This window comes from Sinocyclocheilus rhinocerous, unplaced genomic scaffold (assembly GCF_001515625.1).
Source record: "Sinocyclocheilus rhinocerous isolate Xijiao unplaced genomic scaffold, SAMN03320098_v1.1 scaffold2664, whole genome shotgun sequence".
Classification (NCBI taxonomy): Eukaryota; Metazoa; Chordata; class Actinopteri; order Cypriniformes; family Cyprinidae; genus Sinocyclocheilus; species Sinocyclocheilus rhinocerous.
The window spans coordinates 216792-243624 of record NW_015635763.1 but is presented as its reverse complement, the minus strand read 5'-3'; the positions used below and the strand labels follow the sequence as shown (position 1 = coordinate 243624).

The following is a 26833-nucleotide window of genomic DNA, read 5'->3' as shown; positions in this document are numbered from 1 at the left end:
GCGAAAGGAAACCAGACGGCAGAAAGCGGCATCCTATTTTTCTTTAGGCTTATTTTACAAAAGCACAAAGATTTGTAATCTTTGTGAATGTACACAAATAAAAGCAAACCTTACATTCACAATAAAAACAAATCTTTGTGCTTTTGTAAAATAAGCCAAAAGAAAAATAGGATGCCGCTTTCTGCCGTCTGGTTTCCTTTCGCGCAGCACAAAAATTAATCGTTCAAACTCTGCATACTAGGCATGTAAAATATATTTCTCGTATAGGCCTATTTATTATTATTATTATTATTTTATTATTATATTAATATATTATTATTATATATATATATAGTCTAGCTTTATTATGTTTTTCTCCGCTCGCAGAAGTGCTGCATGTGCGTGATGTGATATGATATGACCATGTGAATCCTCTAGTATTTTTAACACTTTTAAATTTTAAATTTTTAAAACTTATCCTTTCTAATTTAATTCAATTCTAATTTAAAATAATCTTGTCGGTTAACGGTTAATAATCGGTTAACGAGCGTCGGTTGTCGGTTAGGAAAAATAACCGAAATGAACATCCCTATTCAGCAGTGATGTCTAGACAAAGCTACTTGCTATTCTGTAACGTCTGTCCTTTACTTTTGCCCTTGTTGGAAGAGGAGTTTGTTAATATTTAACTATGTTCTGGCAAAATTCATGTTAGAGAAACTGCATCCGACTGCCCATCTGACTGTATTTTTTCTTCTTTTAACAAGCACAGCAGCATGAGGTTGATCTGAATGAGGCATCTCTGATTCACCCCTTAAAGAAGATGGCTTACCTAACAAGAGAAAACGAGCATGGCTTGCAGCATCTAAGTTATAATACTGTGTAAAAATAATAAAATAGTGAGATAAAATAATGTATGCTGATGCTCTTATCGTTTCGTGGACAAAATTCTCTGAACTTCGCCCCGATCAGGAGCTGTATGTAGGAAACTATGGAAACTACAGGAGCTGCATGAAACTATGGTGGCATGTGCTTTTTAAAACCATTTTTAGGTTTACCATAATTTACTCTTAAGTGCATTCTTGATTCCAGTAGCGGTACATTGAGCGGTGATGTCTAGACAATGCCACTTGCTATTCTGTAACGTCTGTCCTTTACTTCTGCCCTTGTTGGAAGAGGAGTTTGTTAATATTTAACTATGTTCTGGCAAAATACATGTTAGAGAAACTGCATCTGACTGCCTATCTGACTCTACTTTATCTTCTTTTAACAAGCACAGCAGCATGAGGTTGATCTGAATGAGGCATCTCTGATTCACCCCTTAAAGAAGATGGCTTACATGCTTTTGTTGCTGGGTTTTTATAATGGTGAATGTAGTGAATAATGAATAAATGAATAAAAAGTACATAGGGATTCCAAAGAAAACATGGTAACTCCCAGTTTAACCCATCACTACCTCTAGGAAACGTCCATTCACAATTCTTGACTCTGTTTGGAATAAAACGCTTGCTGCTAAATGAATACTGCTCACATATGTAGTAAACAATGTATATTGACTACGATTTTTTTTTAATTACTGTCATTTGTCCTCATAACATTGCATGTTAGTGGTGGCGTTTTATCGTCTCAGAAATACACTACCGGATATATCAATAAGGAATATAATACAAGGAATTATTGCTTTTATTCAGCAAGGAGGCATTAAGCCGATCAAAAGTGACAGTAAAAAAAGGCTCAAATAGATGCTGTTTTATTTTTACTTTCAAAAACTTTTTTAAAATCCTGAAAACAATATCACAGTGCAACTGTTCTGAACATCATTTAACTACAATAAATACAACAATTTAATTTACTGTATTTTTGATTAAATAAATGCAGCCTCGGTGATAAGAGACTTCTTTCAAAAACATTTCCCTAAGATTTTGAACTATGGTGTTTATTATATTATTTAAAAAACTGTAAAGGTAGATTGTTAGGTTAGTATGCTTTCCTGAACACTGCTTATGAAGCTGAGGGGGAAGTGTCATGAGACAGTGAAGCAGCAGTGCACTAATGTAAATAGCAAAGCCTGGCAGAATGTGTCCAGACTAGTCAAACAAGGCAAATGTTCTCCCATCTCTAAATAGCATACTATTGATTGGTGACTTGTCTTTGCTGTATTACTGTACCTATGTGAGACCAAATGTTTATGATGCTATATTAAAACTCCACAGCACATCCATTAACAGGTCATTATAGGACACTGTGAATACATGGCTCTTGGCCATCTTAAAAATGACTGTAATATGAACACTTTTGTCACTTCCTGCATCAATATAGTCTAAAGTTTGGCCTATATCTTGTTCATCATAGGTGGTACGTTATTTTCAAACGAGATCAAGTATTAGCCTTTTAGCGCCACTCATCGGGCATTTGATTTCCAAACTGCCGATACTGTACATGCATGAACCAATGTAATAAATTGTTGACATAGGCATGTTTACGTGTTTTGGAGAAAATTGTACATGCTTTTTAGAACCACTCACTGGACACTGAAACTGCCACAAAACGTGCAAGAAGCAAAGTGATATAATTTTTGACACCAAAAGGAACACATTTTTCATGAACCTGGGTTGCAAAATAGTCCGCTCTAGTTTCTAGATATGGCTTGGGTCGCTCCTTCATTGTAAACATATGGGATTTTTCTCTCTCCTCAACAAGCCCCACAATTTGATGTAGTATTCATGATGACAATACAAATAGTGTGGGACAAGTGGTTTATTCAAATCACTAACCGCATACATGAGCAATATAATACTGATGTTTCCAGTAGCAAACTCCACTAATTACTTTGTGCAAAAACTTGAATTCGCCAGAGGGGACAAATTAGTGGAATCCAAAAAATTTTTTATTTGTAGCTGTAAGTATTAGATCCCATTATGGATTTTCCTGCAGTCTTAGAATAAATTGTTATAAGTGTCTCGGCTAATGTTGGGAGTGGATATGCAAAAGCTCCGTCAAGTGCATCAAGCACATTAGAGCACAAAGGTGAATGTGCTTCATGAATAGACACCATTAAAAGCAATGTACACACACAGACTGTCAAATAGCGGGCAATTTTTCAAGAATTCACCCTATTAGAGTTTCCAAAGTAGCTTCAATTTAGAAAAATGTTTTTGGTAATTAAATGGCTTTCTGAGGTCAAACCAATTTCAGATAATCTAATTACTTTCTACTGTATAGCTACATCAGCTTTTGTTTTTCTGTCAGAAACACAACCAATTCCAAAATATAACACTGCAAGTGGTCCACAACTTAATCAATATGTTTATTTTAATCCCGTAGTGTTAATGACCTATGCTGTAGCAATTGTGTTATTACACATATGGCTATATCTGATTAGACTGCAGACAGTGCAAGTTAGCATAAAACTGATAATTCAACACCTACTTCCAAAGGAGGAATTGCACCATTTGAAATGGAGATATACAGCTTTTCATGGCAGGTCTGTCCTGCAGCTACATACATCTTTATGCTAATCATTAACATTTCATGCAGTGAAGGCCCAGGGGCGGAGCTTGCCTTTCTGAATGAGGATGCAAATGAGAAACCCTGACTTAAAATGTAAGATCCAGAATCTGGATACAGATTATACAAAATTATTTTTAATACATGCTTCAAAAACTTATGGGAAAAGGCCTAATATTGTTTGTGTTCCAAAACCCTCCTTCATTGTAAACATATGGGATTTTTCTCTCTCCTCAACAAGCCCCACAATTTGATGTAGTATTCATGATGACAATACAAATAGTGTGGGACAAGTGGTTTATTCAAATCACTAACCGCATACATGAGCAATATAATACTGATGTTTCCAGTAGCAAACTCCACTAATTACTTTGTGCAAAAACTTGAATTCGCCAGAGGGGACAAATTAGTGGAATCCAAAAAATTTTCTATTTGTAGCTGTAAGTATTAGATCCCATTATGGATTTTCCTGCAGTCTTAGAATAAATCGTTATAAGTGTCTCGGCTAATGTTGGGAGTGGATATGCAAAAGCTCCGTCAAGTGCATCAAGCACATTAGAGCACAAAGGTGAATGTGCTTCATGAATAGACACCATTAAAAGCAATGTACACACACAGACTGTCAAATAGCGGGCAATTTTTCAAGAATTCACCCTATTAGAGTTTCCAAAGTAGCTTCAATTTAGAAAAATGTTTTTGGTAATTAAATGGCTTTCTGAGGTCAAACCAATTTCAGATAATCTAATTACTTTCTACTGTATAACTACATCAGCTTTTGTTTTTCTGTCAGAAACACAACCAATTCCAAAATATAACACTGCAAGTGGTCCACAACTTAATCAATATGTTTATTTTAATCCCGTAGTGTTAATGACCTATGCTGTAGCAATTGTGTTATTACACATATGGCTATATCTGATTAGACTGCAGACAGTGCAAGTTAGCATAAAACTGATAATTCAACACCTACTTCCAAAGGAGGAATTGCACCATTTGAAATGGAGATATACAGCTTTTCATGGCAGGTCTGTCCTGCAGCTACATACATCTTTATGCTAATCATTAACATTTCATGCAGTGAAGGCCCAGGGGCGGAGCTTGCCTTTCTGAATGAGGATGCAAATGAGAAACCCTGACTTAAAATGTAAGATCCAGAATCTGGATACAGATTATACAAAATTATTTTTAATACATGCTTCAAAAACTTATGGGAAAAGGCCTAATATTGTTTGTGTTCCAAAACCTGTCTGTTTGTTGGCTGTGGGTGTGTGACCCATTGAAGCTACCCTATAAAGTCCTTCACATAAAATGAGGTAAGATGAAGTAAAAAAAAAAAAAAAAAACAAGTAAAATGAGCCCCAACATCCACCTTAATTTTTTCTTTTAACAATAAATGTCACAAAAATCCCATCTCATCACATTTTATGCATTACTGTGGCTTTCTTCATTTTGTCATTTTATATAAATATCAACATTTGTGAGATTTTGTCAGTCAAAAAAGTTTAATGATCAGATTAACTGATGAAATTATGTCTCTCTGGAAAACAGTGATCTGTGCATTATACATTGCATTATGTTCAATATCAAAGGTTTTTTTGTCTATTTGTCTATTTGTTAATGAGGGATTTTTAGATTTGTGGAGTAAAATAATTGAGTGCAATAATTCCATTTGAATGCACAGTGTTGCTATTATGACACATCTTCAATAAAAATATGCACCGTTAAATATGTATTCATATTCCTTTTACCTTTCCAATGAATCTCTTTTAATGGGATTCTGCCGTCTGCCACTGATTATTTGATTAATTTTCAAATTACAATTAGAATAAAGTAGAATAGTTGATTTGATAGTTGATTATATTCATAACACTTTAAAAATGATTTAACATTAATAAAAATGATTTTAAACATAATTTATACATTCTGTAAAAGTTTATCCAGGAATTTACCCCACAAACAACAATGGCCTCTTTAAATAATTGTACATTTTGTGCTATGATAACAAAATTTTTAAAAGTTATTATTATTTTTTTCCTTAACACATTGACTTAACACATCATCATCCTGTACATGCTAAACGTTTATCTAAATATTTTCCAATTTAAAAGTGAAAGGGGCATTTTCTTAAAGGGGGCATCTTCCCCTACATATTACTTCATACTGAATACATGCTCTAACATCATGTCATTTCACAGTCCAAGCTTTCATTTAAAAGGGCAGATGATAAAACACCAACTTGTAAGTGTATTAATTCATTGATGCACTTCAGATATTTTCTTTCTACCACTTAAAGGGATAGTTCACCCAAAAATGAAAATTTGATGCTTATCTATAATGGAAGTGAATGGAATCACGGCTTTGAGAGTCAAAAAAAAACATACACAAACAAAACCAAATTAAACTAAACCTTGCGGCGCGTGACATTGATGTGTAAAGACACGAAACGATCGGTCTGTGCAAGAAACTGAACAGTATTCATATCGTTTTTTACCTCTGATGCACTGCAATGTCTGAACTGTCCTGAGCGCATCCTCGACAGCCGGTGCATGACGCGTCTTCTTCTTCTTTTTCTTCTTGCTTTACGGCGGATCGCAGACTTATAAGTGCATTACCGCCACCTATCTCTCAAATGGGGAGTGTCAATGGTCCATTTGAGAGATAGGTCGCAGTAATGCATTTATAAGACTGACAGACTGCAACGGTTTGAGTTAAAAATCTTCGTTTGTGTTCTACTGAAGAAACAAAGTCACCTGCATCTTGGATGCCCTGGGGGTAAGCAGATAAACATCAAATTTTCATTTTTGGGTGAACTGTCCCTTTAATATCTTACAATATACTGTGGGATAAACAAGATCTACTCCATGCATGCAGCATTCTGCTTCACACAACCTATTCATTAAGCCTTATTAAAACATCACTGTTCATCATTTACAGCTTCACATAAACTGAGATAAGACTCCACACTCACTGCAACCAGAGCACACAGACGCCATAAATACCATAAACACACATGCCATTTCACAACATGGAAGTCACAGTCAAATCTTGATACAATGCACAGTCACTAAGGTCTTCCCGGATGAACGACATTGGTGAAATGCCTTTCTTTTCAATGAAATTCACTGGAAGGGAGGCAACTCCACCATTCCTGAAGCACATCCCCCACATAATGTTCATGTAACTTCAAAAACACACAAACAGGATCAGAAAGTGCAAGCTTAGCGTACAAAGCCATCTATTGTTTTATCTATTGTGACGTTCTAAAGATAAGAGTGACATTGCAAAATGATAAGAAGGTGTATAAAAAGTCAGGCTGTTCAGCAAGATGTGACAATGTGACAAATACAAAAGAACAAATGCTATATTATTTACTACCATCTTAATTGTCAATAAGGTATAAAAGCTGCACTTATTACTTCTGTAATTTATAAGATATTTATTATTTTAATCAAGGAAAGGAGACCTGGGCCAGTGGTTAAATGAGGAAGTTGTCACAAGGCCTATATTTATAAGTAACTATAAAACAGGTGCTTGTTTAATAGCTACTAGTTTGATGCTGCCTTAAATTACACTCATTTTTAAGTCTTTTCTTGTCATATTTTTATTAGGGCAAATTGTAACGTACTTTAAATGCTATATTATGTACGTGTTTGCCGTTTTATGTATTGTTTTCTGTTTTATAATTGTTTTAGTGTTTTAATTTAGCTGAATCGCCTGCCTAAAAAGGTATATTGTGACAACTTACCCCACCATGTGACAACATCCCCCATCAACGTATGTTCAAAGAACTGTTTCATTGTTTCCTGGCCAATAATAGTGGAAATGTTCGTAGAGTTGTTATAATCAAGACTTTGAAATGTCTATACAGAAATTGAGACAAAACATATAGTATAGACAAAATCATGCGCTTACCGCCATGGCCATCAACACCTCAACAAAACTGGCGGTTCAAAACCATCCTTCAATTGTGAAAGACTAGGAATGTGCCTGACACACAGTCACTGATCCACCCTTTAAACATACCCATGCGTAAGACAATAATGCCAGCAAAAAGCGAAACAAAATGTTTACAGTACGCACTTATGTAGCGCTGTAATCCATTCTGCATTGAGCATCCATCCAACAAACCTGCTGCAATCCCAGCGCACTGGATACACTGCCTACATAGCAGCGATATCCGATTCATGAATCGTTCTTTGGAGTCGGATCTTTTCGATGAATTAATTGCCATGGTTCGCTAAACTGCTTGAACATTTTATTCATGAATCGGACTCGAGTGAACAACTCATGAGCACTGTCTGGCTCATTAATTTACTGTAGTAGCTTAATACTAATACAGCAGCAATGTTACAAAAAAACGGAAATGTTTCGTATGTAGCATGTTATGTTAAAACATGCAAAACTGTTTCACCTGAGAGACTTAAGTTATTAAGTGTAAATGCAATTAATAAATTAGGTTAATCATGTTTGCAACAAACATAACACATAAACACGATCGAAATACAGTCCAAATAGTAGTAGACTACATAGTAGCAAACATTATTATTTACTAATGCCTTACCTACCCTTTTACAACATGCACATATGCCACGCTGAGAAGTCAAAAGTCGCAGATGACGAACACATTTCATTACACAAAATACACAAAATAATGTTCTTTTTAGCAGCATCATATGACCCCTTTAAAGAATTCTGAATTCTGAGAATTCTCTGTTTCTGAACCGACTCTTTGAAAAGAGCTGTTCAAAAGAACCGATTTGCGAACTATGCATCCAACAGAGCGACTGAGATCAACGCGCTAGTTTTCTCTGGAGTCTGAGGTTACGTTACAGTCTTTTGTCCACATCTTTCACTGGCAGTAGTTAAGTCGTACAGTATTATAACAGTTTCGCGGATGATGACGCGCTGTGAGGGATGACAGCTGCAGACCATCGGACAGTTATCTGTTTTACCTCATTTCCAGGACAGTTTCATTTCGACTAAGTGCAATATGCTCGCTAAAAACATGCTGTTGCCTTTTGACGCTCTGTACATCATTTACACTGTCAAGGCAAATACAGCACGCTTAATAACAGAGCTGTTCAGCAGTTTCTGCAAACACTGAAACAACGAAGGCACTCGAGCTGCAGTCAAAATACGCTGTTTATACAATAAACCAATGCCTTCTGTAATGCTAAACGACATGACACGCGAATTATACATTCATAATATGTATTTAAGATAGAACTCTTAATATGCGATATGCAAATTATTTCAAGACGCCCGTGTGTTTTCTTACTGTGACAGCTCGTGCGCGTTTACGTGATTCGCTCAAATATTTACTTACCTCGCTTTTCCCCGTCTGCACAAGCGATGTTTTTGTTTTTATGTCACAGTCCCCTTCTTATAGTGTGCGTCATGCCCACCGACTTCCGCGTTCGGGGTCGAAAATCGGGCTGAAAAAGAAAATAAATCGGAGAGGGCATGCGCGTACTATCGTCTACTCCAGTGCTAATCTTTTATAGATACACAGCGGATCCAGTGCTGTCGCTGTGGGGTCATTAATTACTCTTACATTTCTATTCAGAATTGAGTAAGAACTTTTTGCGTGCTAGAGATGGTGATGATCCCTTTGTTTTTCTCACATCTGATTGTTTGAGATTCGTGTGTCCATACAGTCATTTCATTAGTTAAAATGGTGCAATATAGGGTGTGTGTTCACATGTTTGTTTTTTTAATGAACAGAATTCAAAGATGCTCCTTTCTAATCACTAGTGGTTAAAGACAATAAAAGAGCCCCTGACTGCACAGGGATGGGCTTGATGTGCCCTGCTCCTCCTTGGCTTACTTGGAGGAACACAACAGATGATCTTATGTGTCATGATAGAGGAGAGAACTGCTAAAGGCTGTGTCATGCTTTAAAAGGGTTTACACGTTTTATCTGCACATTCTGTGCTCAGAGCATTGTCTAAACATGCTTTGATTCATTGTTATGTAATACTTGTGGTTATGAATTGTGCATGCATAAATAAAGTACAACAGTCTGGACGCTACAATCCATTACATTTGTGTGTGTGTGTGGATATGTCATCAAATGTGTAAAACTAAACCAGTAAAACAAGTTTTTCTTGATATTCTTGTATTAAAAGATACACGTTTCTTTAAAGGACAAGAACAAATCTTAGACTCATTGGAAAAATAAGATCTGTAACATACATTATAGAAGAATACAGAAGTGATTCATACTTATGTGTCATGATAGAGGAGAGAACTGCTAAAGGCTGTGTCATGCTTTAAAAGGGTTTACACGTTTTATCTGCACATTCTGTGCTCAGAGCATTGTCTAAACATGCTTTGATTCATTGTTATGTAATACTTGTGGTTATGAATTGTGCATGCATAAATAAAGTACAACAGTCTGGACGCTACAATCCATTACATTTGTGTGTGTGGATATGTCTCAAATGTGTAAAACTAAACCAGTAAAACAAGTTTTTCTTGATATTCTTGTATTAAAAGATACACGTTTCTTTAAAGGACAAGAACAAATCTTAGACTCATTGGAAAAATAAGATCTGTAACATACATTATAGAAGAATACAGAAGTGATTCATAATGAAATGGCACAGTACAGTACAATAAAATTGTGCATCTAAAAAGCTTCTGCACAAATACCACTTCTTTCACATGATCTGTTTTGAGTAACAGCTGTTTCCTTTCATTTAGCACTGCGTGAACCATTCTTACACCAACTGCTGGCTGCATAAACTAGTCTTTTTAGTTTAGGACTCTTAACTGAAATTTTAGACTATTTCTTTGATACTATTTAAAGTAAAAAATGTGTAATCATAACACAATTCAGAGGTGGATGCACTCATCTAAATAGGTTCACGCTAGACACAGGATCACAATTTAGTCAAATGAAGGGGAAACATGTTAAGACAGGACTATCAATATACTCATTCCAGTACCTGGAATCCCAAAGAGCAGTGCTGTTATGTCAAAGCAACCGAAACAATAACATAAACACCCCAATGCGATGTTAAAAGGGCGTGAAAGATACAGTAGAATCATAGAATGCAGTACAAGAGAGTGAAGAAAAAAAAACAAAGGAAACACAAAGATATTTTATTAGGCTCATCACCCGACAATTACAGAAAAATGCAAATAATAACTGCTGCCTTCTGAGCAGCTTTTCAAATACTAAGGTACAAAAAGGATCGTTCGTCATGACAACCAGTCAAGTGTTCACATCTTATCATGCCAAGCCCTTATAAAGTTTGTTTAGAATGCTACATGGTCAAACTGCATAGTGTAGTGTGTACGGCCGACAGAGCTTATATACTTCATTCTCAAAGTGAACCAAGGTTAAACAGTCTTGTTATAACACGAGTGTACAGTGCTTGGCATTTTCCATGATAAGAAGTGTTTGGTAGAGTTAGGCCTGTTGCAATAATCAATATATCGACTTATCGCGCAATATATGTACATGACCTCAATCATTTTTGGTGACGCAATATATCGCCCATTATATTTACTTTAAAATTAATGTCACCATGTTTTGTCCATTCCACTTCCACTGTGTCTTTTGCAGCTTCTCGTACATAACGTGGTGTAGTCATGAGGTGCTAGTTCAAATTGAAAAAATGCTTCTACAAAAAAAAGTTTCATCTGAAGATATGGCCTTGTTTAGGGATCTGTGCCTTTGTGCATTCGGACATCTGACTGCTGAGTAGTGATTGTGTTTTTCAGGAATAGCGTGCACCCTTCATTTACAGAGAAAAGAAGGTCAGGGAAAATCTGTAGATTCTGTAAGTTCTTTGTGCATTTTTCTTTTTTTTCTACTTGTTACTTTGCACTTTTTGTTAGAAAATGTTTATTTACTATTTATTCAGGTTTTTTAAGGTATCTAATATTTTGATACTTAATTTCCATGATCTAAATATTCTTAAAAATGAAAAGTTTGTTGTCATTTGGAAGTGTGTAGGCCTTCTTGCATTATTACGCTGTTACATTATGATTATATATTCAGTGGCATAAAATGGTCTTTAAAATGACAATAATATCGCTTATCGCAATTATTTCTGGGGCAATCGCACAACAAAAAGTTGTTATCGTGACAGGCCTAGGTAGAGTGCTTCTAGAAAGGAAAGAGGAGTAATGTGTCAGAAATATAAGAAAGTTCTAATAGGAAACTTACAAAAGACAAAACGGCACATAGTTCAAGCACAGTCACCCCCCTCACTTACAGACCCCCATCTCCACAAGAGATATTCAGCATTACTAAAGTGCATCCCTGCAAGACTTGTCATGAAAAGTGATTGTTGGTTCTATTTCAAAAAGAGCAAAACATGTAAATAGATATGCGTAGCTGTGTATTTTGCTTATTTATACGTTTTTACTCATTTTAGAACTCTAAAAGTATTTTAGCGAACTACATTTAAATCACATATACTAATATTTACTGCAGGAAAAGTAACATGTCATTCCAAACTAATTTAAAACATTATAAACATAACATCCTAAAATCGCAGTCCACCCAACATAAGGTCAAACAATTTAAGCTATAAGCCAAACATATATGACCATATATTGGAAGGATCAAATGTGATGATTTAAGAATAAACCATAAAACTCATATTGGCAAATGTAAATATTAGGACATGTGTCCTTGTAAGTGTTTATAGTGATTACAGCCATGCTATGATCAAACAAATCTGTCATGTTGAAAAAAAAGCACTGTATGTATCATACTATTGTATATTATTTTGTATCAGTCTAGCTGGATGGATTATATAAGGCATAGGAGAGAATAATAGGCACAGCTTTCTTTTTAGTCCTATTCAAAGACGCATCATATAAGACTTTGCCTTGATCAAAGCTTCAAGACAACATACCGAGAAACTGAAGAAAGTCACACATGGTGTTATCAGCAATGGCACATGACATATATCAGAACTACGGTCACCCCCAAACAGAAATAGCTCTATTTTATGCCACTGCGCATGCACCAAATGAAATGCATACTTCCCTTTAAGATTATAGATATACATTAACTTCCCTTGTTGTAAAATAATGAAAACCTCATACAGAGGGATCTGCACTGTACCTGCATTCATAGCTGGTGGCCAACCCGGTCTTCTTCCCACACAGGAAGCAGTGCTTTGAACTCTTTTTCTTTGTTCCAGTGGGAACCTTCACAGGGGGCAAGTGAAGTGTTGGAGTGCCTAAACCAACATGTCCACAAACACAGACAATCACAGGAATAGAACGAGAGAGACAGTTACAACAACTATAAAATATAGATTCATGTACTTGAACCTCCCTGTTTATTTCTACACAAGTCACAACAATAAAGAGCAAGGAAAAGACACACATTGTGACAAAAAATGCCAAGTACTGGGGCATGAGATTGGATTTCCAGTCATGTACTTGCTGGTCTATCTATTCTGTTATTTGCCATCACTGTTGCATTTTCAAGCCAGTGACAATCTCAGATGTGACAGAACATTCAGACGCTCTGAAAAACTGGCGGTAAAATGTCAGGGAACATTTCCCAAATGTATCAGGACCACCTGTTGCAAAACCATCATCCAGGCTCTTAAGTGCACAATCATGCAGGCAGTCTCTCTAAGCATCACACTGGGTCTGAGTGAAGATGTGCTTCTCTTTTGTGTGTAATTTTGCATGCATGCTTTTGTAAACATGTGATTGTGTGAATATTTATCTATGCAACTGAGCTGCGGTGATCATTTCCTGTTTCTTGGTTTCAGTCAGCAGTTATTCTCTGTATGACAGTGAATATTTTATATTTGCTGGCCTCATTTAAAATGCAACACCTCCTGTAAGACAGTGCAGATCAGCCCTGCAATCCTCACCCCTCAAACTGACCTCCTGGAAAGGATTTTATAGACTGGTATGCAGTATTGGGCATACAAATAAATCGTACAATGTTTGGCTAAAACCCCTGCCTGCTTAACCTATGAAAAATGTTCCCAAAATGTAATACAGCTATAGCTACCATTTAATATTTTCCAGTTTTGTGACAACATTCAATGTATATCTCAATATTTAGGTACTTGCATCATTTTGGCATCGTTAGTCAGTTGGGAGCAAAATGTTTAATGTAAAAAAACTAAAATATTAGATTTCATATAGCTGTTCACTACATAATCAAAAAAAGAAAAAAGTTTTGAAAATCTTTTTCATTTATATGCACCAACATAGCAATACACATTAATAAAGGCATACAGAGACATCTCTGTGAACCTGTTTGATTAATGAAGCAAATTAATTGGGAATCGATTAACGGTTTACTGTTCTCATACAGTCTCAAGGATCATGAAACTAATCTAATGACCTGCTCTTTAATAAACTTAAAGGACAAAGTAAAATCACAGTGTTGCTTAATTTTATATTGAAAGCAAAATCAACACAAATACACTAAAAAGTTTGGGGGTTTTTCATGTTTTTGAAAAAAAGTATCTTATGGTCAAAGTCTTATCTTATATCAAAGACTGCATTTGTTTTATCACAAATACAGCAAAATAGTAATATTGTACTATTACAATTTAAAATAGCCATTTTCATTTTAACATGATGATTTGATGCTCGAGATACATTTATTATTATCAATGTTGAAAACAGTTGCTTAATAATGTGGAATCTGTGATATTTCTTTAAGATACTTTGACAAATAGAAAGATCAAAAGAACAGCATTTATCCTTTTTAGCAATGTAAAAGTTTTTGCTGTCACTTTTGAACAATTTATTGCATCCTTGCTGAATTGAAGTATTAATTTCTTTAAAAAAAAAAAAAATCCAAGTTGGGCATTAGCACTGAACTAGGCTGGAGGCAGCTTGAACGTTTCACAAAGTGCAGCATGACATTAAAGCAGTGGCCTGTGGATTTACAGAGTAAGACAGGTGTAAAAATGTTTAAAGCAGTGGCGAGTGGAAAAGTAGGACAAACGGCCGACACAAATGACATTACTCTCAACAACAAAAAAGTTTCTCTCTGATACGGGCCAACGCTGTGAGATGGTGTTCTTAATGCTTCATTTCACACTGTTTATGTCAAGCCACTCACCTAATCTCTTTATTGAACTGGAGAGGCCGCTTGATGAGCTTGACGGCTGCAACGGCAAGATTTCGCATGATAAAACATTCGTGAGATTGCCACAGCACTATTCTCATTAGCTGAAATGCCAAAACTAATGAATTGCACTTGTAATCTGTCTTGCACAGTGTATAATATGCAGCAAGTGTCTTTTTGTGACAGGAAACACGCTCTAGTAGTACTAATTTGCACGAAAGCATCCGCATGTCATATTGAGTTAAAGCAAATACGGTTTCTCCTTGTAGCCCGCTGAGATCAAATGAACATCAGGTTTTTGAAGCTGTACAAACAGTAGATCTGTAAAAGCAGCAGCATAAGTCAAGGTTACAAACTCACCGTGTGGCCGGCTGCTCTCTGTAGGGGGGAGATCCTCCTCAGCAGGTCTTCCTGCAACAGATGGATGTTGGTTGGTAGGGGGACGGCTGTAGCACATAACCTGCCCAGAGCAAAGGGCCCCGCCAGGGCCTCTTGACCACCACCACCTGCAAGGGAGGCCAGGAGCTCTGCGTTGCTCACCGAACCCAATGGCTCTTTAGTCGCTTTATTAGCCATCTTCGTAATGTTTCGGGCCTCGCTTTTGGAAATCACCTCCGAATGCTTGTCGACTTTGAGCCCACATACAGATGTGGTCCGTGACGGGGAGCTGACCGGAAGCGACGGGCTGTTGCTAGTTCTGAGGAGAGCTTGGACTGGACTGGAGGAACCCGTAAACTCAAAGTGCTGCGGCATTTGAGGAGGTGCGAGAGGGTCAGATTGGGACACCAGCCAGTTCGAGTTGATGGCTTGGGAAAGAAGAGGAGCAGCGGTGTTGGGTTCCGGGACAGTTATAGAGTTCAGACCTCGCTCTCGCTGAGTGGATATGTCCAGACTCAGAGGCTCGGGAAGATTGAAGGGTACAGCTTTGGGCGGCTCCATAACCGCTGAGTTCTTGGCTACCGTTAGTCTGTCACCCTGGAGATCAACCTCATCTTGAACTCCAGAACTGGACAGAAGCGATACAGGTGGGTACACGCAGTCTCGCATAACTTTAGGCCCTCTCATATCCAGCCTGGACACTTTGGGAGGGAGTCTGATCTTCCTGGGCACTGGATTATCCCATGGTTCCTCAGCCTGGAGCATATATACGCCAGAAGCTGTAGAGGAAGGATGAGCGCGGCTGGAGGAAGTGGGACTCAAGAGAGACGCGAATGGTTGGCGGGAGGAACCAGCAGCAGCGGATGAAACTGCAGGTTGCTGCTGATCGCCGATCGGAGGTAGATGTGTTGGAGAAGAGTGGCCTATCTGAGGAAGGACGCGAAACATTCGATGGTGTCGGGCAGAGCCGAGCGAACCGCTGCAGGGCCGCGGACCCACTGGAGGTCTGACTTTTAACTTAGCAGTCTTCTTGGGCTGACAAAGACACAAGTAAACAATCACACACATATCATGCACAATAAGGCACATAGACAGAACAGATATGGCAGATATGATCAGGAGTGGGCGATATGACCAAATCATATATAGCGAGCGGTATGTCACAGTAAAATGTCATATAAAGAGATTTTTTCTAAGCAATTTAATGTGAAATTTAAAAACGCACCAATAATAACGTTTAAGTCAATACAGATAAGCCAAAATTGATCATATTTATACTTTTGTCAAAATAAAGACTAAAACACTATAAAATAAAATAAAATGTTTTAAACGCTACAAGGGAATTTATGCACCACATTATAATAAACTAAATTAAAAATGCATATTAATTTTGAGATCTGTTAAAGATGACATTCAGTAGTGTTATTAATAAGCAGCAAATGAGCAGTTTATTGAGGCAAAGGTCATAGTTATTGGTTTGTTAATAGCGGGAATTGGACCTTAAAATAAAGTATTGACCCAATATATAAACATATTTAAATAATTATGTGGTAATGAACATTTTTCTGGACTACTGGATGAGTCGGTGAATTCAGTAATATACTAATGAAGTTTGGAACTTGATGCATGCAAACCAAAATGTATCATTTAAAGTCTGAAAAAAGCTTCACATTATGTACCTTATTAAACTGTAAAATTAATATTGATATCAAGAATAATTTTACAAAAAATTAATCACATACAATTATATAGATTCATTACTTTATTAATATAATAGTAATAAATTATTATTAAAATGAAAAGCTCTGAATTCATATTGTACACACATTTGAAGCTGTTGGAGAATAAAATATGGCACATCTGTTGAATAATATGTCAAGTTGCGATATTGCTCATAACTGTAACCAATTAAACTGTGCTTCATGTTACACCTCCTAACAGGTGATAAATTAAATGAAAATGATAGAATTCGAAGATGTTGACTGAAGCAATGCATACGTAAACATGCAAACTTCTCAACTAATGTAGAAGTGTAAGCAATAACAACAATGGTTTCCTAGATATAGTTGTCTACTGACAACTATGCATAGTTGAGTGTGAATAATTAGAATAATTAACTTCATGTGCCAATCTGCTGAGCTTGTAGTTATTGCTGCGCCAGTTAATCAGACACAGCGTGGGATGGGCGGCACTCCCGCAAGCCAGCTGGAGAACTGTGTGCACTTCCATAGCGCTCCACCGACAAATTTAATCAGATGTGTTTGACAGTAAGGAGGTTCATGCACTTCAGGATAAGATGATTTTGTTCGAATATGTGGAGGAGGAACGAAAAACTGTCTAGTCCGCCTCATGCAAACTTCTCAACTAATGTGTGTGTGTAAGCAATAACAACAATGGTTTCCTAGATATAGTTGTCTACTGACAACTATGCATAGTTGAGTGTGAATAATTAGAATAATTAACTTCATGTGCCAATCTGCTGAGCTTGTAGTTATTGCTGCGCCAGTTAATCAAACACAGCGTGGGATGGGCGGCACTCCCGCAAGCCAGCTGGAGAACTGTGTGCACTTCCATAGCGCTCCACCAACAAATTTAATCAGATGTGTTTGACAGTAAGGAGGTTCATGCACTTCAGGATAAGATGATTTTGTTCGAATATGTGGAGGAGGAACGAAAAACTGTCTAGTCCGCCTATTCTGTTGTACCTTTTTGTTAAGGTTCATATTCTCCATCTTGGCCTTGAGCTGCTTCATCCTGCTCATTGTGATGGAGTTCTCCAGCGTCTGCTGTTCTGAAGATGCACTCTCTGTTTCCTCCTCCTCCTCTGCGTACACATTGTGTACAGAGGCGCCGCTGAAACACATGCATGGATGAACTCTTCGATTATTTGTGCTTAACAGTGCTGTTCCTTTTCCTTATGCTACACTGAATAAATGGCATTTTGGATCTTTAAATTGAGTAGTTGTTTTATGAAACGTCTCTCAGCTGTTGAAAAGTCTCAGGGGTTCATGATTAGGTTTTACCTTACCAGGATGGTCTGTGGTTAATGAAGGAAAACCAGCTGATTACAGCACTGCAGTTCCCCCGAATGATTAAAAAAAGACAAACATTTGAAACAAAAGAAGGAAGCCCTTATTAGTTTCATTTTCTCTGTAAAACATTCTGCAGATGGCTAACCAAGTTTGCTTTCTGATGAAAAAGTTGTATATGTCACAAAGACAGCTGACCCAATCTAAATATTAGAAAGGTGAAGTGTGTCATTTCTGTGTCAAAATGGAATTGCAAACATACTTATTTTAACAATTTATGGAAATAAAAAAGAGTGTTGCAAGAGTGTTCTGGGTGCTTGCTGACTGGCACAAGTATCTGATATTCTGCTTTTTAGATATGGATAAGATCACTCCGTCAATCTCTTTGGGAATTTTTGCTGCCCATTTTATCAACTAGGCAAAAATCTTACATTTGTATTATTTCTATTGTTTGTTTTAGCAGATTTTTTTTAGCAAAAACTTCATGAAAGATAGATTTAAAATGTACAATATTTATACTTTTGTCTAAATATATTAAAAATGAAAAACTAAAATCAATTGTTTTAAATGCTACAAGTGAATTTATGCAGCACAACATGTATGATATGAAAAATGCATAATCGTTTTAAGATTTCCCAAAGATTACATTTAACAGTGTTATTAAATTATTAGCGTTTCTTAAGGTTAGATGACGGCAAAGTCTCAGATATTCTGGTGCTTAGATATGATCACTGCTTCAGTGTCAGTCTTCGGGAATTTTTGTTGCCTATTTTATCAACTTTATCAACTATTTTATCAACTAGCTGAATATTTTACATAGCCTATATTTCTTTTGAAAAGATTTATTTAGTTATTTATTTGAAAACATTGGTCATTGTTTAAGCAGAAACCTTTAGTAAAATTATATTTAATTTATATTTTATATATAATTTTTTGAATTTTGTTTGAATTCATATTAATTTTAACATTTGTTAAAATTACATTTACATGACATTTAACACTGTTATTAAAGAATTAGTGTTTTTTTGGTTTTATGATGTCAAAGGCAAATTATTTATGATTTACATAATTTATGGAAATCATTTTTATTTTTATACTTCCGTTTGGTGATGCTAATGATGCAGATGATACAGACTGTTAAGCTTGCCAGTAAATGCTGATGCATGTCTTCATTAGCAAAACAACATGACACATGAAAACTGTAGTTCTGAAACATCTGCTTCCATCTAAAAAAGGGAACCAGAGTGCAGTGTGTGGACAGAGTTGTTCCTCTTGGCAAGTAATTTCTCTTCTTTGAACTGACCTCAATGATTCAGACACAGGTGTGAGAGTTCCATCTCCTCTATCCACCACTCGGAAGAAATTGAGCTGATCTCCCTCACGGTACACCAGGAAGGTGACCTGTTTATTAGGCAGAGACTTTTCCCACATCTCCTCTCTCCCTGCATCAAGGCAGTCAGCGATATCCCTTACCGAGTCATCTGTCACTGTCACTGCAGGTAACGAGAAGAAACACGATGCAGGTCATACTAATCAATATCAGACGGGTAACTAACTGTGTGCCTGCACACTTCCTGGAATGGTAATGAGCAACTTTTTTTCCCCCTTGACCTCAAAACCAATGCACAATGGCACATAGGAAGGATTAGAAAGTTTGCACTGAATTGTTGCAGCCCTGTATTGCAGTAGCACTCGTAAAGACTTTCCACAGCCAATCATAAACTGTCTCAGTGGTTTCCTCATTAATATTCACGTGGTTTGTATAGTCGCAGCAACTTTCATGTGTTGCATTTAATTTCAGCGTCTGAGGAAAACAGTGCTGAAGAGCAATGGCAAGCACATTAACTGGAGCGTTGAATAGACTGTAATATATTTGTAGAATATTTCTAAACCTTTTACTCTTGAAAGACAAAAATATTCAACAGGAAAACAGAACAGAAAACAGATAATCAGAAAAAGAAAAAATATATATATTTTAATACATTAAATGTACAAAATATATTTGGCACAGGTAGTTTTAATGTACCACATTAGATACATCAGACTTTATGGTCTTTTTCAAAAATGTATTGTCCAATGCATTTACAATATTTAAATCAATGCATTCAACTTCAGGGATCTTATCTATGCACAATCAGCTTGTAACACTTGTAACTTGAAATCGCATCATATGACCCCTTTAAAATCTTTTTTTTTGCTGGCAAAGGAAACTTTTTATTTTTCTTTGAGGCACAGTTTCAATGCCAACAAAGGATGAGGTCAAGGTTATAAATAAATATCTTAAATATAATAAAATATATTATAAATGTAAATAAATATTATAACGGAGACAAACATTTTGGAAATTATACTGTAACGTGAAATGGAAATTTTACTGGAAATATCTATTTTTATCTTTATGCTTAAAATATTATTGTCAACAACGTAACCATGCATATGTTTCATCAAAATTGATCCTCCAACAAACTTGTCTCGTATGCCAGACTTCTCCAATCCTTTAGTACATTTAACCCTGCCTTTTTCTAACAATTGACTGCAAGCTTGTGTTCAGATCTGCCTCCATCAAATCAACAACTGATGGACTGAACGAAGTCCCAACCCAACAGTTTTTTTTTCTTTTTCACTCAAGACGTACGCCACGATAGGAAATAAATTATCTATTGCTACTTCAATTACATTGCAACTTTAAAAGTCCTTCTACTTCCTGAGGAGCATAAATAACCCACCAGGGGGTAGAGAGTTTTATGGCCAAAGTACTGATCATGTTAATGATGTAGATGCCTTAGAAAAGATGCCATGCATCCAACAGAAAACCTGCAGCTTTATAGAGTTAAGGCAACCAGAGCAGACCTATGATGACATTTTTACAGACAGACAAGCACTAAAGTACTAAAACATATTGTTTGCTGCACTCCTAGGTTCATGTTAATAAGATCAAAAATAGGGTTTTCAAAAGCACTCAGGATGAATTACTATCCCAGGGTAAAGTATAGACAGTGTGAAATAAGGACCTAGATAAGTCAGGATTACATTAACCTGGGGTTCAGAATGACAGGTTTAACATTTTCAACCGTGAAAATCCCAGTCGGTGGAGAAAACGCACCTCGTCTGGTGTTTACAGGCCCTCCTCTCATGGCGAGCACCAGCTTGAGAGTGCAGCCCTCTGTGATGCTGAAAACACAACCATAGGAAAACTCAATAAATTCAAAACCGCTACTATACAGTTCTGCCTTTATAAATGTTTGCTTCACTTAACATGTGAAGCACAATGAGTGCCATCCAGCCCCACAATATCTTCCCAGAAAGCCTCCATGTGGAACATTAACTGACAAGAATGTATGACAAATCCACCATCTGTGACCTCCAGACTGAGCCAGCCTGCTCTTGAGAGAAGTGGCTGCATTTAAAGAAACAGCTCACCCAAAATGCAAACGCTGTCATTATTTACTCACTTCCATGCTATTCCAAACCCTTTCATATGATTTCCTTTCTTTCATGGAACATAAAAGATGTTTTTTGAAGAACGTCCAAGCTGCTCAAGCGCAAATGTGATTTGAGAGCCGTGGCGGAGAGGTTTTCCGTGAATAACAACTTAAATTTCACTCTGTTGTTCATACAAAGCTATCTTATGGCTTCAGAAGTCATCGAATATAGAGCATGAGTCATATAAACTACTTTTATGATACTTTTATGCTCCTGATGAGCCCCTGGTCACAATATGGGGAAAAAACAGTTTGGACATGAAGCAAAACATCTCAGTTTCTGTTCCACAAAAGAAAGAAAGCTTTTAAAGCAACATAATGTGGTAGTTAAGCTTACTTCCTGTAATATAACTTCCTGGATCCTGTTTTGTAAAGTTGAAAAACAGACTGAAAACTCACCTGTAATCATGTAAGCAGTACTCATCTTCAAGCTCCATACCATTCCATATCAAATGCTGCTGAGAGACCGGGATGCCTGTGAATGAAGATATGCCATAAAAAGAGTATATGTAGCTATATTTATATAATGCAAACTAAAATAAATATTCAACCACATGCACAGGGCAAGTCAGAGCAATAACAGCATCTAAAACACGTCAGACAAAAGAACAAACAAAGGAGTGACTGCAGAATAACAGGAGCATTTGATTGCAGTAAATGGTTGACCAAATGGAATGTTTCTGAACTGCAATCATTGGAGGGAAATAGAAAGAGTACAAAAAAGCAGAGGAAATAAAACCTGGCCTTTGACATCTTATGAGCAGTAAAGATCAATGTCCAGTGACATTCTTTACAAAATAGTTTGGATTATTTTTACAAGGCACAGATTTCAAAGATAACTAAAAATAAAGATATCCAAATGGGGCTTTTAGCTCAATACAGAACCCGTAGGTGTCATGGTGGAGGGAAAAACCAACTGAACAAGGGTTAGGATGAAAACTGTAAATCAAGTGCAACGATTAGTAAACCCACAAAAACTTGCTATTATGTGTCCTGATGTATTTAAATGTACTGGTCTGAGATTTACAGGCATATAATTACACACACACATACACACAAACTTGGGACAGCTATCTTCATACTTTATGGTGATATTTTGTTCTTTTTAGAGCTTGACTGCTTCCATTCCAACTTGAAGAGGAATTAGAAAATTGTGTGGGTTTCGAAGAACGCAAGGGTGAGCACATGATGATTGACCTTTCACTTCTCGGTAATGTATTCCTTTGAGATTTAAATGATTTCACCAAAGTTTTGAAGTCAGTAAGAATTTTTTTTTTCATGTTTTTGAAAGAAGTCTCTTACGCTCACCAAGGCTGCATTTATTAGACTGAAAATACAGTAAAAACTGTAATATCGTAAAATATTATTACCATGTAAAATAATGTTTTTAATTGTAATATATTTTAAAATGTAATTTATTGCTTTGATGGCAAAGCTGAATTTTCAGCTTCAGTCTTCAATGTCACATGATCCTTCAGAAATCAATCTAATATGCTGATTTGCTGCTCAACAAACATTTCTTGTTATAATCAGTGTTGAAAACAGTTGTGATGCTCAATATTTCTGTGCAAACCATGATACATTTTTTCAGGATGCTTGATGAATAGAAAGTTGAATTAGAAATCTTTGGTAAACATCATAAATGTCTTTACTGTAACTTATGATCAATTTAATGCGTCCTTGCTGAATAAAAATATTAGTTTGCTTGTTAAATAGTTTATTCAGATCAAAAGTAACAGTAAAGACATTTATATTAATTTCTCTCTGATGTTACTGTTACTGTAAATGTTACTGGGTTTGTTTTAAGGGCCAGGTTAAATGAGAAGTATGCTGTGTCCTATTTATTCATGGCTGGTAAGTGAGACAGAAGAGAGGGCGTTTAACCAATGAAGTTAATCTTGTTGAATGACTACTGCTAGCTAAGAAACGTTTTAAGGACTCGTCTTGTAATGCTGTCCTAACTATTTTGCTATGTTGTTCTGCAACCAAAGGTTCATCACATCTGACCAATTAGAAAGAAGCCATTTTGATGACCACGCTCCCTGACGGACAGAAATATTTAATACACAAATAAGCAGCTTATTTAACCACAGAACTTTGAGGAACATTAATATACTGAAACAAATGAATCAATTCAAAAGAATAAATTCTGTAAAAATGCATAAAAGCAGATCAGAGCGACTCATAAGCAGAACAAATATGACTCAGATCTGCCCCCCTGTGTACACTAAACAAACCAACAATCATGTCAACTTTATATCTAGCAGTGGTCAGAAAATACAACAACACAAAGCACCTCAATGTTTGAAATTGCTATAAAACCTTTTTCAATGTCATTATGGTTGTTCATTTTTAAGACATTGTATTTGGACATAAAGATAAGTGTACCACTTAAATTTTTCAGACGTCTGCACTAGCCTGTGATTAAGCCAATAGACGTACCTTTATCAGGTGTAAAGTGCAATAAGACACCAGAACGCACCCATGCAACACAAAACTGCTATCTGTTCCTAGAAGGGGTAGTTTTCTAAACAGGATCAGCAAGGAGTGTGACACAACCGTGTGAGGTGGTCAGAGCGGTTAGTGTGTGTGGCTTGCCCATTGTTTAGAGACATGCCTAGTAGGGTTGGGCCAGGTCTACAAAATTGGCATCGGAAGATGTCTACAGTGAAACATCGCGATGGACAGAGTAAGGAGAGATGACTGAGGACGATGGCGAATGATTTGCAGATCCTCAGCACAGACAAACATCTAATCTTGTAAAATGTGTGGTAAGTACTGCCGCTCCATAGTACGTGCGATCGCGAATCTCGAAAGTGAACGTGAAACTAAAAAGCGATTGTGCATTCAAAAGCAGTTTTAATGCCAGGCATAATAGCGGCTAACTGATGCCCGCAATTTATACACAGTATAATTACCCATGATATAACTGCGAGAGAAATTATTAAAATATCTATTTTCCTCCTATCTCGTATTTAATCCCTTTAGGGGTTCCGTATGCACTTGTCTCTGGATCGTATTTAATCCCTTTAGGGGGTGGAATCACGATGTCGGCTCAACATCGTGATGTCTATCAGCCATCGTGTATCGGCCCAACCCTACTGCCTAGTCATGCTTTTTAAACTATACACAGTCTCCATGTGCGTAATCTTAAACCTAATCTGAAACAGAAGTTTAAAACACATTTCATATTGAAATGTGGATTACCTCAACATATCCATCTCATACTTCTTCCCGCAACTGGTCTGATTCCTGGAAGGGGGCAGCAAGTTCAGCTCCAGATGCAAAGACGTGTATCTGAGAATCTAAGATTAGCCACAATAAACTAGGACATTCCTCACCTGTAATCCACAGGGTGGATAAAGTCATCTTTAATAAAGCTAAGTCCTGCAGGAAAGTGTCAGACCTGGTGAAACGGGTGCTGTCTTACACATTAGACTGGCATGTTTAAAGACCCAACAGCCGTCTGGACTGACAACGTCCCATCTGGGTTTTCAACTAATGCTTTTCCTGTCTCGTTCATTTCACACTTATCAGTGAAGCGCACTGCATCAATCAGACTCACAAATGAAGCACCCTCAGTCCTCATTTTCAGCCCAATGTTTGCTCATGCGCAAATCACGAGAGACAAACTACATATAGCTGTGCCCCCAAAATAAATAAAAATCTGTTCATTCAAAGAATACGACCACTTCTCATTCTAACAAAGCTGCTTTCAGTCTTTCAACCATGCCACAGGAGCAGCAATTTTAGCTACTGGGTAATAACAATGGCAGCTTTGATGGGGAGGGAGAGAAGCAATGAAGTCTCATCTCTTTTTTTGATTGCTCATGTGTTAAACTGGTAAGACACATGTTTTATCTGTAACTGCATGAGCGGATCTGTTAAACAAGTGCAATTACTGAGCATGCCGGTTGTTAATAAACAACTCAATTTCTTCTAAAGCTCTAAATCTGAATGAAAACATCAGACCTGGACTACTGGGAATAAAGCCATCTTCAAAACTAATGATGGCTATTTAATGTCTCATTAAAATAGTTCTAAATCACTATAAAATCAGCAGAGAGTAATTAAGGTTCATTTGTTATTACAATGAATCAATGTTTCCTTTTAGCATAACATAGATGAGGACTATAATAGATGAAGATTGTTTTAGATGAATGGAATGTGTGTTTATAATGTAATGCATAATAACCAGTAACCAAAATCATTAGAATAAGTCATTATAATTAGAAAGACAATAATATGAAATGACCATCATATTTTAAGTTGCTGGTCAAACCTACAATACCATTCAAATGTTGGTTGATCGAAATTCATCAAAGTGACAATAAAAACATTTATAATTTTATAAAAGATTTATATTTCAAATGCTGTTCTTTTGAACTTTCTAGTAATCAAAGAATTCTGAAAAAATTTTCAACAAATTTCACATTGATAATAAGAAGTGTTTCTTGCACAAGGAAATCAGCATATTAGACAGATTTCTGAAGGATCGTGTGACACTGAAGACTGGAGTTATGGAAATTCAGTTTACAATATGTTAAAAAAAAAAAGGTATTCTAAATTGTAACAATATTACTTTTTTACTGTATTTTTAATCAAATAAATGCAGCCTTTTTTTCAACTTTTGAACAGTAGTGTAACAGTAGCATTTTTGTAAGGACAGTAACACCTTGAACTAAAAGTTTTAATAGTGCAAAATGTCTGTAAATGTATAAGGGAACATGCATATTTTTAGATGTTCTACATGTTCACCATTTTTAATCACTTAAAGAGTCAAGCAATCTGACCAATGATTTTTTTCAAAGCTGAAACGTTCCACATAATCTCTCACTAAATATGAGCTCAGCTTGTTTAATGGTCCTAATTATTTAAGAACAAGAAACATGCAGTTTAAAATAAATTTGGCACTTGACGAGTGTAATGTCATTATTATTTCAGAGCATGTGCTGTGTAGAGAGTCAAGAGAGGACACATACCCTCCAATCTCTGAATCTTGGCCTTGACTGAGACGACCTGTTCAAACGGAGAGACGCGCAACTGGAAGCAGGTCCCTGTCAAAGTCTCAATGAACAGCTCCATGGTCTCGCTGAAGGGCAGCTTGTAGTGCACCACACCTACATTGTCATCATTGAAAAACGGTGGGTTCCTCTTGTCAGTCATTACTGCAAAGGACAGGGCTCAGGATGAGACAACAATGAACCCTGCCCAAGGTGGAGGAGTGAGGACTGAGATGTCGCCTCCGTTACAGTAGAAACACATCATGCATGGAGCTTTGGGCTGTAGAGGATCAGAATCTTTGAATTACCATCTAAAAGTGTTATTAGGTGCATTTGAAAATATGAGTATGTTTTATATTCATTTATACTAATATATATATATAT

The 26833-nt window shown here is 36.5% G+C and overlaps 1 protein-coding gene and 1 pseudogene across 1 annotated transcript in view; both read right to left on the bottom strand.

Moving 5' to 3' along the window:
- LOC107747459 (uncharacterized) overlaps window positions 1-9129 on the bottom strand; it is a 106057-nt pseudogene extending 96928 nt beyond the window's left edge.
- Window positions 1-26833, bottom strand: part of LOC107747469 (AN1-type zinc finger protein 4-like) — a 47884-nt gene that overhangs the window by 19931 nt on the left and 1120 nt on the right. Inside the window, exons 2-9 of the mRNA XM_016561995.1 lie at window positions 26429-26729; window positions 21846-21921; window positions 21068-21135; window positions 19268-19457; window positions 17641-17788; window positions 14918-15970; window positions 14552-14597; window positions 12572-12689 (exon numbers count right to left, since the gene is read on the bottom strand). Coding sequence (XP_016417481.1) covers window positions 12572-12689; window positions 14552-14597; window positions 14918-15970; window positions 17641-17788; window positions 19268-19457; window positions 21068-21135; window positions 21846-21921; window positions 26429-26612 — 1883 coding nt within the window. The 5' untranslated portion in view covers window positions 26613-26729. The remainder of the gene's footprint in view (window positions 1-12571; window positions 12690-14551; window positions 14598-14917; window positions 15971-17640; window positions 17789-19267; window positions 19458-21067; window positions 21136-21845; window positions 21922-26428; window positions 26730-26833) is intronic.